The 16,361-nt window shown below is 45.6% G+C and overlaps 1 protein-coding gene across 1 annotated transcript in view; it reads left to right on the plus strand.

Moving 5' to 3' along the window:
- The window catches only part of unc5cb (unc-5 netrin receptor Cb), a 195,301-nt gene that overhangs the window by 153,920 nt on the left and 25,020 nt on the right, over positions 1-16,361 (plus strand). The window contains exons 9-12 of the mRNA XM_066651109.1: positions 2,882-3,073; positions 9,057-9,404; positions 14,095-14,182; positions 14,667-14,835. Of these exons, the coding sequence (XP_066507206.1) occupies positions 2,882-3,073; positions 9,057-9,404; positions 14,095-14,182; positions 14,667-14,835 (797 nt within the window). The remainder of the gene's footprint in view (positions 1-2,881; positions 3,074-9,056; positions 9,405-14,094; positions 14,183-14,666; positions 14,836-16,361) is intronic.

Genomic DNA, 16,361 nt, shown 5'->3' on the forward strand with positions numbered 1-16,361 from the left:
TTCCGGCTCTCCATGCCAGCCCAGGGTTGATTATGTTCCATTTAAGGCTGATGGAGGAATCAATAGCCCTTACCGGGCTTTTCGTGTCGGCAGCCTTGCCACGGCTCCGAGGGGAGAGAGTCCTGCCTGTCCCTCTCTCTCCCTTTATGGCAGGCGAACACCTTTAAAGTGGAGTCATTTCCCTTACTTGTCGACTCGCTTTTTTTGACGCTGATTCGCGTTCGGCACAATTATAGAAAGGGGGGTGGGACGGGTGGGTTGTGTTGGGACAAAATTGCCATCTCAGTGGAGACCAACGGCAAGTGGTGCTCCTAATGACGGCTTGTCAGGCCTCACATATCGCCCCGGCCCAGTACTCTGTATAATCACTGATGGTTTTTGAAGCCAGGAATGGTGTGAGAAGAGAGAACAGGGGAGATGTAACTGGAGGCTGTGATTTTGTTCAGTCGAGGAAGGGAACACAGGCGAGGGAAGGCAGTAGTGTGTGTGTTCTTTGAAGGACATGCTCTGAGAGGATGCACATGTGCTCCAGAGGTCTGGAGACAACCTTTATAAGGGGTTTACCTAGTGATACAGGTGTGTATGTGTATGATTACATATACAGAAGAGAACTGAGCAGAGTTGATTCCTCTTCAATATTCCCCCAGGCCACATTCATCATCCTGATAACAGTAAATAAATGGAGCATTTTCCTGTTTTTATTTCCTTGTTATTTTCAGGTTTCAAATTAGAAAAAATGAGATCAGTTTTTCAATTTTTTGAAAGTTTTTATTTCTTTGACAATTCAAGTGATTAATAACATCTTCATTCATTCATTCATTCATTATCTGTAACCCTTAACCAGTTCAGGGTCGCGGTGGGTCCAGAGCCTACCTGGAATCATTGGGCTCAAGGCGGGAATACACCCTGGAGGGGGCACCAGTCCTTCACACATACACACCTACGGACACTTTGGAGTCACCAATCCACCTACCAACGTGTGTTTTTTGGACTGTGGTAGGAAACCGGAGCACCTGGAGGAAACCCACGCAGACACAGGGAGAACACACCACACTCCTCACAGACAGTCACCCGGAGGAAACCCACGCAGACACAGAGAGAACACACCACACTCCTCACAGACAGTCACCCAGAGGAAACCCACGCAGACACAGAGAGAACACACCACACTCCTTGTGGGTTCGATTCTCGCTCCGGGTGACTGTCTGTGAGGAGTGTGGTGTGTTCTCCGTGTGTCTGCATGGGTTTCCTCCGGGTGACTGTCTGTGAGGAGTGTGGTGTGTTCTCCCTGTGTTTGTGTGGGCTTCCTCCGGGTGACTGTCTGTGAGGAGTGTGGTGTGTTCTCCCTGTGTCTGCATGGGTTTCCTCCGGGTGACTGTCTGTGAGGAGTGTAGTGTGTTCTCCCTGTGTTTGTGTGGGTTTCCTCCGGGTGACTGTCTGTGAGGAGTGTGGTGTGTTCTCCCTGTGTCTGCGTGGGTTTCCTCTGGGTGACTGTCTGTGAGGAGTGTGGTGTGTTCTCCCTGTGTCTGCGTGGGTTTCCTCCGGGTGCTCCGGTTTCCTCCCACAGTCCAAAAACACACGTTGGTAGGTGGACTGGCAGCTCAAAAGTGTCCGTAGGTGAGAGTGTGTGAGTGTGTGTTGCCCTGTGAAGAACTGGCACCCCCTCCAGGGTGTATCCCTGCCTTGCGCCCAATGATTCCAGGTAGGCTCTGGACCCCCCGCGACCCTGAACTGAATAAGGGTTACAGATAATGAATGAATGATTCACCATGGTTCAGTAATGTCAGCATTAATCATTAAGTAATAATAAGAAGCAAGAAATTGCATTACGAGCATTGTTTTAGGATTTTTAAAAAATCCTAAAATGATGCTAGTTTTTGCTTCTATCAGAACAACAATGTGTTATGGTCCATTAATTAATGTACCTTTATTGTAAAGTGTTACCAGTTTATTTAAGCAGTATACATATAATAATGGCATCTGCAGAGGATATTATCGTGGGATACGTGTGTGAAATAACAAGCATCACAGAATGGTTCTGACGCTCCTTGAACACTGCACTGCTTCTGGTGGGAAATCATCTTATGGCTTCCATGCTCAATGCCAAAAGTCAGCAAGAGGGCTATAAAGTCTCTGTGGAGTGGTGCAGATGTATTCTCTGGGGATGAGGCGGAAGGGCATTTGTGATCCAGAAATACTCTTCCAACTTCAGTACTTGTTCTCATGGCTGGATGCCAACAAAACCTCTATGTTCACCCTGTTCCAAAATTCCCAGAATATGCTGCTTTTACCTTTCCCCGATGTCCTGAACCGCCTCGAACCTATCTCTGCCTTATTTCTGGAAACTGGCTTTTTGTGAGCTCAATTCCTAGGCTATAGTCCAAGGCCGTAGTGGGTGGACGCTGCAGAGAGAACGGTACTTTCATTATGTCTGCACTGTAGCGGTTGGAGTGTTTTTATTTAGTTGCTCAGTTTGATGAAAGACGGAGCCCGTCCAGGCTGTCGGTTTGAAAGAGCAGCTCGGCTGCCTACTGTACAAGCAACACCTCCGAATCTCTGAAGGCTTCCTCTGCATTCCAGTCAGGGAACGCTGCCTTGGCTCAGTGGAAGGTAATGAAGTCCTGCAGTTATTAATATACCCAGCTATCTGTGAGCAGGATATTGGACCACAGATAGCGTCTCCTTGCTAATTTGACACAGCTTTAATGAAAGTGCTATCAATCAGCCATGATTCATCCTCTGTATCCACGGCTCTTCACTTCAAAGCCTTTTGGGAACTGATCACGTTCTTCTATTCTCACCCACACTCTCATTTTTCTTTTCCCCTCTTCCTCGCCTTGACTTTATTTTATATCTCTTTCCTTCTCTCCTTCCTCCACAGCCGCCCCGAGCACGGATGACGTGGCTCTGTACGTGGGCATCGTCATCGCCGTCATCATGTGCCTGGTCATCTCCGTCATCGTGGCCCTCTTCGTGTACCGCAAGAACCACCGCGACTTCGACTCGGACATCATCGACTCCTCCGCCCTCAACGGCGGCTTCCAGCCGGTCAGCATCAAAACGGCTCGGACGGGTGAGTGGCTATGAAGGTGTACACTTTGAAAATATTGTATCAGAGATATATTTTACTTTTTAATGGCCACCTTTTTTGGCACCTGTTCCTTTAAATGATAATGAGCTGCTCGCTGTTCGCCCACGACCCGAGTGCACAGCAGTGTTGAGAGTGGAGCTGAAGCTGTGGATTTTAGCCATCTCCAGATACTCATATTAACGTGCTCATTATATCAACAAGTGACAATTATTCATAACTGAGCCCCCTTTAAAACTAATTAAATGCATTCAAACATAAGTTAATTCAACTTAAAATATTCTTACTACATTTTACCTTGATAAATATTAGATACTGAGTAATTTAAGTCCCTTCCAGGGTGTGTTCCCGCCTTGCACCCAGTGATTCAGGGTAAACTCCAGACCCGCCGAGACCCTGAACTTGATAAGCAGTTACAGGCAATGAATGAATGAATTAATGACTACACCACCAGATAATTGAGGTTTATCAGTCATGTCCATAAAGGTGCTATAATTGACATATTAAACATCAATACAGCAGCAATCGACTAATTTCTGTATAAAGATATATTTTTTAAAGGTGTCCTGAGCAGAGAATATTTACCAAAACAACACACCCAGTGTTGAACAGGTGCCCTCTCCGAGCACAGTGGCTGAAGGGAAAGGCATGGCTGAATACGAAGCATTTGTTTTGGTCTGAAAGGTTGTGCTGTAGTGCCAGCTTTTCAGATATATGTGCTTTATACAAATAAACATAAACAATACAGAGTTAGCAGGTCTTTTATGTAGTAATGTAGACTTACACAAAGTAGCACACTAGTGTGCAGACAATGTTTTAAAACCAGAGAAGAGCAGATTAAGTTAAGCAGCCAGTTCCACACACATGCACAGCTGGTATAATCGCCAAAGAAATGTTTTGACCAGTGGCATGGGACAGTAGCTGAATGAGCCTAAGGTCGCCATGGTCACTGCCAGCAGTCGTCCAGAGGGCTCCATTCCACATAGTTTGAAGTAAAAGTTTAAATACTATCCTGTCCCCAATGAGCGAGTGTCAGAATGCTCTTTTGTCCCTCAAAACCTTTTTGACACTTCTCTTTATTTCCTCAACGTCGCTGTAATATAGGAAAAGAAAGTGGCAGGTCATTTGGCTGCTGATGAATGAGGGAGGGTTGATGGTGGGGTGACAGCAGCAGATTGAGAAGTGATACGTGTCAGAAGCATTCTCCTAAATGCGCAGCGAGCCGAGGGGAGGCGCATTCATAATTCAGAAGCCGGGCGTTTTTTTCATTGCCACGACGACGGGAAGGCTCAAAAAACGAGCGAACGGGAGAAAAAGATGGAAAGAGGGAGGGAGCGAGGGATTGCGAGCGCTAGGTGATGTTTCTGCCAAGACACCATTAGAATGCTTGTCACTTTGATGTGAAGGCAATCTGCGAGTTATCATGAAGCCGTAATTAGGTCTGCCTGTGTGGCACGTTCGATGATAATTAGATCTCAGACACACGCCGCTGACTGAAAGGTGTTGTGGAAGGGGGGACGTAAACACTGAGGCTTGTGGGCCGCCTTGCTTAACTCGCTGAACCTCCTCTACTCTCCCTGCTCCATTGACATGTTGTCTTCCCACGGCGGAGTTCCCGTCTTCACAAGACGCAAGGCTTCATAGTTAGTAAACTTCCCAAAGTCTAGAGGCTTCTGAGGCTGTAAATATTCTTATCTGTGAAAATAGCGATTGTTTCCATGGAGATAGTTGGGTAATGTTTATACCATGAACATGCCATGTAAACCCTGTTACAGCCAACCATGCCCACCTTCAACCGTCCTTCAGAAGCCCCTCCCACAAACCACATGAAGATGCACTGCCTGACTACAACTGGAGGAGCCCATGAGTGCTTTAACTTTTGTCTGACACTTACCTGGTGTTTTAAACCTCTCAGTGTTTGGACTGAGAATTGTCCAGACCAAAAAACATATTGGCAACAGCATCCTGTGGGCAGCATCTTGAAAAAGGACTAGAGGATGACCAACACCTACAAGATGGACTGAAGAGGTAGGGGTATCTAGTGATTGGACAGTGACTGGAGTGTTTAAAAACTCTAGGAACACTTGCAGTGTCTGATCCACTTGTACCAGTACAACACACACTAACACACCAACACCGCCACATCCGTGACACTGAAGCACTGAGAATAATTCACCATGTGAAATAGGTTGCCTGCTCCATTGTGGTCTCGTCAGGGACCTTGCTGTTGAACACGAGGGTGAGAGGGAGCAAACAAAGTGTGCAGTGCAACAGATGGACTACAGTCCTTAATTGTAGAACAACAAAATGCACCTGTGTTGTCAGTGGAGCTGATAAACTGGACAGTGAATGAAGGTGGTCAAGCTTTGGGGCACTAGTAAATTAACAACAGGTCTGAAAAAACCGTAATGCTTGTTATTCTGAGCAAAATAAAATCACAGGACATTTCACCTCGTGGTGCTTGTTGAAAATCGAAATAAGCTGAAATCTCTGTTCCAAATGAACTGAGTTAAATGTCTGTGGTTTAATTATACATAAAAAGAGCCATTACAGAGAGAAATGAACTGGAGTGTAAGAGAGTAGCTGTAATTCATTACGTTCCACCTGTGTCAATGAGCTGAGCCTCTTCTTCACCTCCATCAACCCCAGTACTTAACACACAGCTCTCCGCTGGTTGCCATGGTTGCCATGGCTCTGCCTCTGTGGAGTGGAGTGGAGAGTGAGAGCACAAGGCTCATAGTGACTCCTCTGTTTGGATTCAACTACACTATAAACTAAAGCACAAAGTACCACAAAGCATTAGGATTCATGAGCTTTCAGCTGTGATTCTTGCCCTGCTTTCTAATATTTGAGTGCCCAACCCAGCCATCTTAATAACTGTGGCATGGCACAAACCCCCTGCAGTAACGTCTTATGGTGGTCTTTAAGTTGTGCTTTGAATAGCTTAGTGCCGGAGTAATTAACTAAAACTCATTAAGATCTAAAATCCGGAACATAATGTATAACCTGCATTATGATCAGTGCCAGATCCTGCATATTGAGGTATCCTTGTAGTTATAGCAACATTTTATGTAGTTAACAATGGAATTAAAAATCAAATTACCCTTTCAATTACATTTCAATATACTACAGCAAGATTCATCAATACAGTAATCCCTCGCTACTTCACGGTTCATCTTCCGCGGATTCGCTACTTCGCGTGTTTTTTTGAGGGGGCTTATGGCCGCTATATCGCGGATATAAATATTCGGAACAAATATTCAAAAAAGTATTCTAAAATGTCGTTTTCTCATTTCAAATAAAATTCCTAATGACTTATAGTTACCGGTGACTTACTGCTTTATAAAACCCACAGTCTGATTGGTTCTTATTCCTGGAGGGCGGGACTTTATCCGTTACCACTAACTGATTGGCTGTTTATGCTGAAGTATGGGAATCCAAGTTCAGCGTTATGAGAATTTCAACCAGTAATCGTTCCCTTATTTTTAAAGTGTCTGGTTTTACCTCACGCAACACTGTCATCGTAAAAGTGTCCCAAAAGAGCTTTAATCACATCCCTTGGGCTATTTTTACTGGCCTCAGCAAAGCGGTGTCTAGAGCCCTGCCCTGTGTGTGTAACTCATTGGAGTCATAGCGCTCATTATAATGCACAGATCTGATTGGCTGAGTAGCCTCACTAGTGATATGCAGAAATGCATGTGATTAGTCTGGTAATTTCCTGGAGAGCTAAACCTTAACCGTAATGACTACAAGAGTCACATCATTTAAAACAAACACTCGTTAAAAGGTAAACTAATAGTAAAACTTAATAGTTTATTAATAGTTTTTTAGTTGCAGGTGCAGGTCCGGATAGGACAGCGTCCGCCTATTCATGACCCCTGGCATGGTGTATAAAATCTAGAGTCCAGGGGTGTCTGACAGTGGGCAATAGTGGATAGAGAGAGAGAGAGAGAGAGAAACAAGAAGAAGGCAGGCAACTTTGAACCCATTTCTATAAGAAAACTTCCCAAATGCTGTAGGAATGAAGGCTTGCAGCTAACAATCTACAGTTATGGTCAATGTAGAGGACAAACTGAGAGCTTGAAGTGCAGGACTTCAATGTAATTCAGTGTAACAGTCATTTATAGTTTAAAAGACAACCCCAAAATATTAGCCTCACCCCAGCAACTAACTCATAAAATGCACAGTGTTAGTTCCAGAAGCAACCACAGCCCCTAAGGAAGAAGTAGCAGGCACCTTTTTTTCTAACTAGGTAATAGGTGTTTCACCTCCCAAGAAACCATTTATTGAACATTTCATTAAATATATGAAATACTTTTGAATATGTGGTGTCAGATAAATGTTACTGTGTAAGACGATGATTAATTAGCTAATACCAGTTTGTCTATTTATGTTCGTAAAGGATTATTTTAGTAGAATCAGGTTTGGGGTCCCTGGGCGAACTACTGATTCCACACCCCTGCTAGAATCCACTGAAAAGCATTCTCTCAGCAAAGCATCTCCAACAGAACTGGATGCCCTGGGGCTGAACATAAACCTAAGGTCACCAGGTCCAATGCCTATCATCTGTTATAGGCTCATAAATCCCTCAAGCTTTGGTTCTCTAATGATCTATGGTGCAGTATCTTTGGAGATTTTTTGATCCAGAACTAATCCTCATTAATGTTCATGCAGCTCAATGCCTCAGAGTACGGCTGCAGTGTTCAAAAATCTGGTATAAGTTGCCTTCCCCAGAAGAGGAGGGCCTGTCACTGTAGCACAGGGGGCCAACTACCTATTGATACACTTGATCTCTGAAGAAACACTGGTCAAGAAGGTGTCTTTTTTCTTACCGCAGTGTTGCATACCCTTGCACAACAATGGATCTTGTTTTGGTGGAAAAATTGAAATAAATGAAGGATGACTGCAGAAGCATCTGCTGAGGAAAGATCTTGCCTTAAGCAGTTTGCGAAAGACCACAGGGTCACAGGGTCCAATGCTCTCAGCAGATGAGGAGGAGGAGGAGGAGGAGGATGAGCAGAAGAAGAGTTCTCAGCAGGGTCGCCCCACCCACTCAGCACGTTCGTGCATACTCATCCATGTACCTGCAAAGGGATTAGCTCATTAATAAGGAAGCCATCTGCTGCCCGGTGCAGTGGCCCGAGTACTCAACCGGTCCCTGACTGACCCTCCCAGGTGCTTCACCTGCTTCGGAATGAGCAGGAGGAAAACAGGACAAAGAAATAGACCAGTGGCAGTGTTGCGCCCTCTGCCTTTCATATTATAAATTCACTGGGGTCTTTTGGAGGAACACTTAATCATGTCCCTAGACCAGAGGGGGAACTTAGGACATTAGGACCCTGGTTCACTTAGTGTGATTATCATTTATGGACTTTATCCAGAGCATATTATGAAGCATGGTACAGTGTCAAGTGTCTTGCCCAAGGACATACATACTGGCATAGTGTTCTTGCCCAAGTATGGACTTAAACCCTAGTCTGCTCTGTGTAGGGGCAGTGGTTTTACCCTATACACTATACTACCCAAGTCAGTAGCTTTACGCATAATCAGGTTACCCCTGGTAACATGCCATGCCTTCCAGGTTTCCTCCATTGTAAGTGACCTAGAGTCTGTGTGGGTTTACTCTGTATGCTCTAGCTTCTTTTCACATATTGGCAGGTCGATTTGCTGTGTGAAATTATCCACAGTTGTGAGTCTTTGTGTCCACATGTGTGAATGTGGGAGTGACTGGGTGCGTGTGTGATGCCATGTGATGGTGCCTTGTCCTGTGTGTTCCTTCATTTCTGGTGATGACTGAAAGTTTGATGTTTTTATTTGTTTTAAAGAGCCACAAGTGATAACCGATGAATATATCATACTTTTGTCCTAATCATGATCACTGCAACTTCTAATGGTTGCCTTCTGGCTTTCCCATCTACCCCCTTCTCCCTCTGCCTCCCTCCCTCTCTCCCTTTCCCCCTGTTCCCAGCTGATCTCCTGGCCGCTCCTCCTGATCTCACCTCAGCAGCAGCCATGTACCGTGGTCCCGTCTATGCCCTCCATGATGTGGCTGATAAAATCCCCATGACCAACTCTCCACTGCTGGACCCATTGCCCAACCTCAAGATCAAGGTTTACAACTCTTCGGGAATGGTCACTCCACAGGAGGACCTCTCGGACTTCTCCTCCAAACTGTCCCCCAAACTCCCGCACTCTCTGATCGAAAGTGACACCATGGGCCGGCGGACCCAAAGCCTGGTGCGAAGCCGAGACCCTTCTTGCACCGCCTTCGGCTCCTTCAACTCCCTCGGGGGGCATCTCATTGTCCCCAACTCAGGTATGTTGATTTAAAGAACAGGGGTATTCCAGATCTTATGTGAAATATTCAAATCCAAGTTGATCAAGATATAGTTAACGGATGGATTGGCAGATGTCTTGGACAGACTGTCCTTGTCTGTGAACCTTCTGTAGACGTCTTCCAGGTTATTAGGGTGAATGAGCTTTGCCGTGCCTGTGGGGCACAGCTTGAAGTGTTTCAGAAGAATGTAGTTCACACAGTTCCCACATGCACTTTGGAGGTTGGTAAAGCAGCAGTTGCACAGGCCAAGTGTTGCCAGCCACCGTTTGAAGCCGGATGGCTTAATGAAGAGCAGGCCAGGGAGGGTGTCACTGAGGGAGAGGTGGTGTCAGAATTACAGCCTGGCCTATAAACACAGATTACAGGCAGCTTTCAGCAGTTAAATTAAACACTGCCAGAGTCCACAAGAGGCCTTCAGAACATTACCACCCTGACATCACTCCAACACCCACTCTCATGCTTTGTGGGTGTTTTTTTTTTTCTTTTTTCAAGGAGATCCGATCGATTCAGGGCTCAGATCCATTCTTGCGCACAAGTAAAGGCATGTGGGAAAAGAAGTGAACTGTTTGTGAAAGCTGAGCACGCATGCTCGGCCTGGGGTGCTGTTTATTATGGTTCAGATGCCAATCAAACTTGAATAATGGAAGTTTGCCAGGAATGTCTGCAAGACATCCACAGCAACCCTGCTTAAATCTTGTGAAAAATATGGTCAGTTTGTTCACAGCATTCAGAAGGAGAATGGCACAGTAGACCTATCTTATTCACTAGGCTGATGTTGTAAATTCTTTGCACAGACTAGCCAACCTGGAACTATATAGGTAGGAATGAACACAGTCCTTAAAGAAAAGTGAAGTTGGCACTTCCCTGGAAGTTTGGGCCTTTCAAGTATTTGGATGGGAGACTCCTGGAATTAATATTGGTGTTACCAACTGGGGGTGTTGTCCATGTTGTCTGTTCCAAATGGCCAAATGCACTGGTGGGGACAGTGGTGACCAATCATGCCATCTTTTGGATGAGGTGTAACAAAGGTCTTGACTCTGAAGTCATAGAAGATCCCGTTGCATTTTCTCGAAAAGAGTCAAGGTGTTTCCCTGATGTCCTGCTGACCCACACTCTGACACAGTGGTCACTTATTGCCACCTCACCATCCCCATCTTCAAATTACTTGGGCCAGTCTTTCCCTCATGTCTCCTTGCTGCCTAACAGCTGATATGTGGTGAGCCTACTTGTCTCCATAGATGCCCTGCCTCTGATGTTGTGCCCTTTCTAAATAGGTCTGGGCAGCACTAGCAGTAATATGGTTTTGGAGCTTCATGATAGAGGTACTTTGCATCAGGGACACTGTTTCGTCTTCAGCCTGGTATCCTCCTCCCTGTTCTGATCCTGGAGACCAGTCATGCCTCCTTAAAATAAAACTATGGCAAAGACAAGTGATCATGTTATTCTCTATAGAGCGTTATTGTATACCATCAAGACCCACTCCATCTGTCTTGTTCTTTACCCCACTTGGACTCCACTGTGAGAATGAGTGTAGCATGCCTCTCGTGTTTTGGACCCTGCTGGACATGTGTACGGCCTCCTGATTTTATTGGGTGCCTCTGAAACCTCAGCTCAATAGATGCCTCCGTCCTTTACTTTCTGCAGGTCAATAGATCTCAGCACTGGCCCTAGCAACAGCACAGACGCACTGAATCTTCCCATCATGGACGTAGTGATTTTTACCGCTCCCCAGAGAGCTGGAGTGGAGCGCTGCAGCTTCCGGATGGCAGCACGGCACGCTCGTAAATCTGTTCCCGAGTAGCTCTCAAAGTGACTTAGCGTGGCATATGCGATATAAAGGGATTAGGGCACTCCGTAGATTGGAGCCTGAAAGGGTAATCATTCTCACGTCAGTCGGCCATCCCCTCTGGATCCGGCGGGACTATTGCCCATTAATTCATTACGAAACGGGATTGGAACGCCGCTCTTAGCCAGAGTGTGAAGTGTGTAATGTGGCTAAGGTTCGTCTAAGGCAGCTATTCCCCACAGGGCCGTAGTAGAAGAAGGGTTGGATCTATAAAGTACCCTTACAAGGCACTTTCCGGCGATAGCAGGGGTGGGCCGCTTCAGTCACGTGAAAAGCATGCGCCAGCAGACATTTGTCGGTCTGTCATAGCAGAACCATGCCATGCGCAAAGCCCAGATCATCCCCAAGACCCTCCCCATTCATTTACACAAAGCATCCTTGTACATTTCATCAGATGAATATTTCAGCAGCCGAGGAACTCAGCCTGGAGTGAAGCGAAAAAGCAGAACAACTCCGATTACAAAAAGTTTCTCACAGTGTCGGCACGGCTAATGAATAATGCGGGACTGTGGGGTGTTGGAGCGTGTGTGTGTGTGTGTGTGTGTGGTGCTGTCGAATCTGAAGAAACAAATCATAAAACAATTCAGCTCCGCTCCAGTTTCATCCCATATCTCATTTTAACAACAGACAGTGCCACGCATCATTTTTCGAAAGATTATAATCTTATGCAAAATGGAAGCACACATGGCCCATAGAAACTTCTGCTGATGCCACTGATGCCTCTAAAGGGTCTCGTCGGTGCTGAGCAGTCTGATCACTCACAGATTACGCAGAGCTTAACCTTTACAACTTTCGAGTTATTGTCACGACGTTCTGATTTTCTGTATAAATGTAATTACATTACAGCACGTCAGACTTTTTGTCAGGTTTCACCAAATGGAGGACCTTGGAGGACTGCTCAAAATCGGTCCAGATCTGGGTCTTATTTTTGACGTTTAAATGAATGAATGAAAATCATTTACATTTTTTTTTCAGAGAGTCACATAGCAATATCTTTCCTGAATTAAGAGAATACGTTTTTTTTTGGGCCCTGCATGGCCAGTGCAGTAGAGAGATCAAGAGGCAGGAGAGAGAACATAATAAAATTATGTGGAAACTGAACAGAAAAAAAATAGAAATAGAAATATTCAATATTTGAATTAAACATAAAGAGGGAGGGGGTCATTCAAGGCCGGGTTTTCACTTTTTCTAGCTCTTTTTCAGTGTGGGAAAGAGTTGTGAAACTGTAGAAACTGGCTTCATTTAATTACATCTGAACACCCAGCAATGAGGCACAGTGGCACTACAGGTAGAGTTTGTATGTTCTCCCAGTGTCTTTGTGGGTTTCCTCCCAGTCCAAAATCAGATGCTCTTAGGTGGATCGATTATATGACACTCCGTAGGTGTGAGTGTGTATATGACTGGGTGAATGTGTGAAGCTGTCCACAGGTGTGAGTGTGTAATGCTCTGTAATGGACTAGTGATTCCAGGTATGCTTTGGACCCTTCATGAAACGGAGAGCACAATTGACAGTGTTCTCTCTGGGATGGCCCTCCCTCTCCCCCCAAAACCTGCAATTACTGTGAGAACACTCACTTCAAGTTAGAGTGCTCCTCCATGCAGTTAGTTTACTCCTATGTTTGCAGACGTTTGTAAAGAAGCAGTGGCTGGGTTCCTATGTCTTGAAGGAATCAGCTTTGTGCTGCTGTGTGATTGGTGGAGGCTTGTGGGTGGAATCTAAAACTGGGTCCTGTTAGATTATGCTGTTTTGTCCATGTCAGGCTTGCCCAGTCCTTTTACACTGCGGAGTTTGTTTGGACTCTGAGTTTTAGGGCTGTTTAAGTGATTGCAGTGTAGCGCTCTTGGTGCAGGAGAGCGGTACTCACCCCCATGAAGAGTTCACATGAAGGACATGGAAAATCAATGCCGTATCTGTGGGGCAGAAGCCAGCAGCGAAGACCTCGCTGCTGGAGAGAATCAACCCCTTCCAGCGTGTCTTATCCCTGCCCTCACTGCAAAAATGATATCTTATTAAGTGAAAGCATCTAAAATATAAGCTTATCTTAAAATGTATAATATTATTGATTTACTTATTTTTACAGTTTTATTTCTTCTAAGGAGTTTTTGAAGGTCGTTTCTTAATCTTTTAGATGTTTATTTCTAACATTGGAATGAGACATTTTAACATACAATGAAAACATGTATCTACCAGTCGGTGGAATAATATTTTAATGAGAAATATTAGACGTTGCTCAGGCCGAAGACAAACGTTCGCTAGCCCCTCAGGTTATGAATCCAATTAATCTTTCGGCCCGATTTAGAAATTGAATTATAGGACTGTTTATTAAGGACATGAAATGTTAAGAACCCTGCTTCAAGACTCATGTTGCTGTGGGCAGTATAACGTGTTTACCCAGGCAGGGAACCGAACCCCAGCTTGGTCTGTGGTACACATGTGTGATATTCATTTTCAGCTCTGTACACACCGTGACCCCGATCAGGATGAAGTGGTTGTGGACGAGGAATGAAGGTGTGAATATATGGAGAGTCAAATAAGCACAAAGAACTCTCCAGGGCCTTTGTTTTTATGGCGATGCACAATATGGCGAGGGGCACTGGGTTGTGGACAGTTGGTGTGTGGCCTGGCCTGGAGAGTTTGTGTGTGTCTGAGTGTGTCTGAGTGACATTGACGGGGCTTTGCTCTTTGCACTTTGCCTGGTGCCATAGAGAGTGCTGGCAGACACTGGGCCTGGCAGAGGGCAGCGTGTGGCAGAGGTCACAGATTGATGACAGTTGCCATGTGTGTGTTTGTGTGTGTGTGTGTGTGTGTTTGTCTCCCCACAGGCGTGAGCTTGTTGGTGCCAGCGGGTGCTATCCCTCAGGGAAGGGTGTATGAGATGTACGTGACAGTGCACAGGAAGGAGACCATGAGGTAACGTTACTTTCCAATCCCACACACACATATATACACACACTAACACACACAAACACACTCCCGCCGACGCCGACATTCATCAGCACCGCACCCCCAGGCGGACTCACCATGAGCAGAGAGAAAATCATCCGTCCACCCCTCCAGTCTCGCCCCATGCCATGCACCTCACATCTCCCGCCTCCGCCTCCTCCTCCTCCGCCAGCTTGGCCCTAATCAACAGAGTAATGAGAGCCAGGGTCCAGGCTCCTCCTGTGCAGCTTCCTTCCAGTCCCCTCCACAGCGCACAAATCACAGCGCTTCTCCTTTCAGAGCCAAGACCACACACTTCTATGATCAGCATAGTGTCTCCGTGCTGGGGGTCCACTGATATCCCCCTTTATACATTTCCATTTCCATTTCACAGAACATTTCATCATGAAGCACAGAGAGACTGTGACTCATTCCCTTTTCGCCATTTCATCTCACATCTTTGTGTCCACAGGCCTTCAGTGGACGACACCCAGACTGTTCTGAGCCCGGTGGTGAGCTGCGGTCCTCCAGGAGCCCTGCTGACCCGTCCGGTCATCCTCACCATGCACCACTGCGCTGAGGCCGACAGCGAGGACTGGCTCATTCAGCTCAAGAGCCAATCACAGCAGGGCCAGTGGGAGGTGAGTGGGCGAGACTTAAGGAAGGTCATTTCCCCCACAGGTCTGGACTTGCATAGTTGGATTTACATGCGACATGATAATGTGTTATTAATACAACTAACAGCTCGGTCGGAATATAACGCATCCATGTGTACGCTTCAGTCTAAACGGAGTGGTCCAGCTGAGGACATTCTGATTAATAGAGGTGGGTGATGTTTTAAATAATCAAATAAAACAACGCTAGCGAGTTTTTGTTTTCATTTTGCTGAGACTTTATTTGTCAAGCATCTCATTGCTATCTGAAGATTACCATGTGTTTCCATTTTTCAGTCTTTACTTTACTACGTCGTTTAAAAAACAGCAACATGTCACGATGAATGAACCAATAGAAATGCTTCAAAATTACGTGGAATAAATTTAAGGTTTTTTTTCCCTTCTCCTGTAACGTTACTATTTTGGAGACACGTGTTTTCCTTTGGACAGTGACTGAAAACTCTGGTAACACATTGGAGCATGTCTCACCCTGACTGGATTTGTACACAGGCTTGTTGTCATAGTAACATGTAGCGCGTATTAAACTGAGAATTAATAATCACCTCAGTCTTAATCTATAATCGGAATGAATTCAATCAGATTGGAGAAAAGCTTTGAATGTAAACATAGCCATTGTGTAATTAAAGTGGAGGGACCACACAAGGATCCCACGAGATGTAGGGTGGGATCTATAGGGAACGAGGAAGAAACTGAGGCTGTAATGGGAGTGAGTGGTTGGAGGGCCCAAGTGCAGAGTGAACCAGAGGAAAGTTTTTCGCATACTGTTGGCCTGTGGCATTGCCTGGCCCCTCGTACTTGGCCCTATTTGTAGTGCCACTTGTCCACACTTGACAAGTTCTATTTTTGGAGCCATCTACTGATAACAGGAGAAAGACAAGTTCACCCCCACCCCCCCGCCACCTCACACCACAACCCATATTGGACAGTGTGAGACCTGGTCTGTTAGAATTATTGTGGTCATGTATAGCCCTTTCCCACCAACATGCAACTGATTTGGTTCTTAGTCACGAACCTAATTTGGAACCATTCTGCGTGTTTCCAGGGATATAAATTGGTTTTCAAAAACAGAAAAGTGAACAATGAATTGTGGGTCCTTCAGCACAAACCTTGAGAACATCCGTTTTCATGTGAAGCTAAAGAAGCTCCAGAAAGAGCACAGAGCCTCAAATAACCCTGTATCTGTTTATCTCTGGCTCTGGTGCTGTATTCAGCCACAGCGACACTGGAACAGAGCAACTCTGCAACACTCCTAGTTGAAGACATACCCCTGATTAAAAGTGTTTGCCGGATAGCAGCAAGGTTCCAAGAATCCAGAACAGAACTAGTACTTTTCGTGGAAAAGCTCTAGTAGTGTATCCAAGGCTTAGTGTATGTAGTGTACACATGATGCTAGCAAACAGGGGGGGGCTGGGAGTGGGGGGTGGGGGGTAAACTGAACTGTTTTTAATACAATGTCATTGGAAAGGCTCAACAGACGTGCTGGAGAATTCTAA

This window comes from Hoplias malabaricus, chromosome 18, assembly GCF_029633855.1.
Source record: "Hoplias malabaricus isolate fHopMal1 chromosome 18, fHopMal1.hap1, whole genome shotgun sequence".
Classification (NCBI taxonomy): Eukaryota; Metazoa; Chordata; class Actinopteri; order Characiformes; family Erythrinidae; genus Hoplias; species Hoplias malabaricus.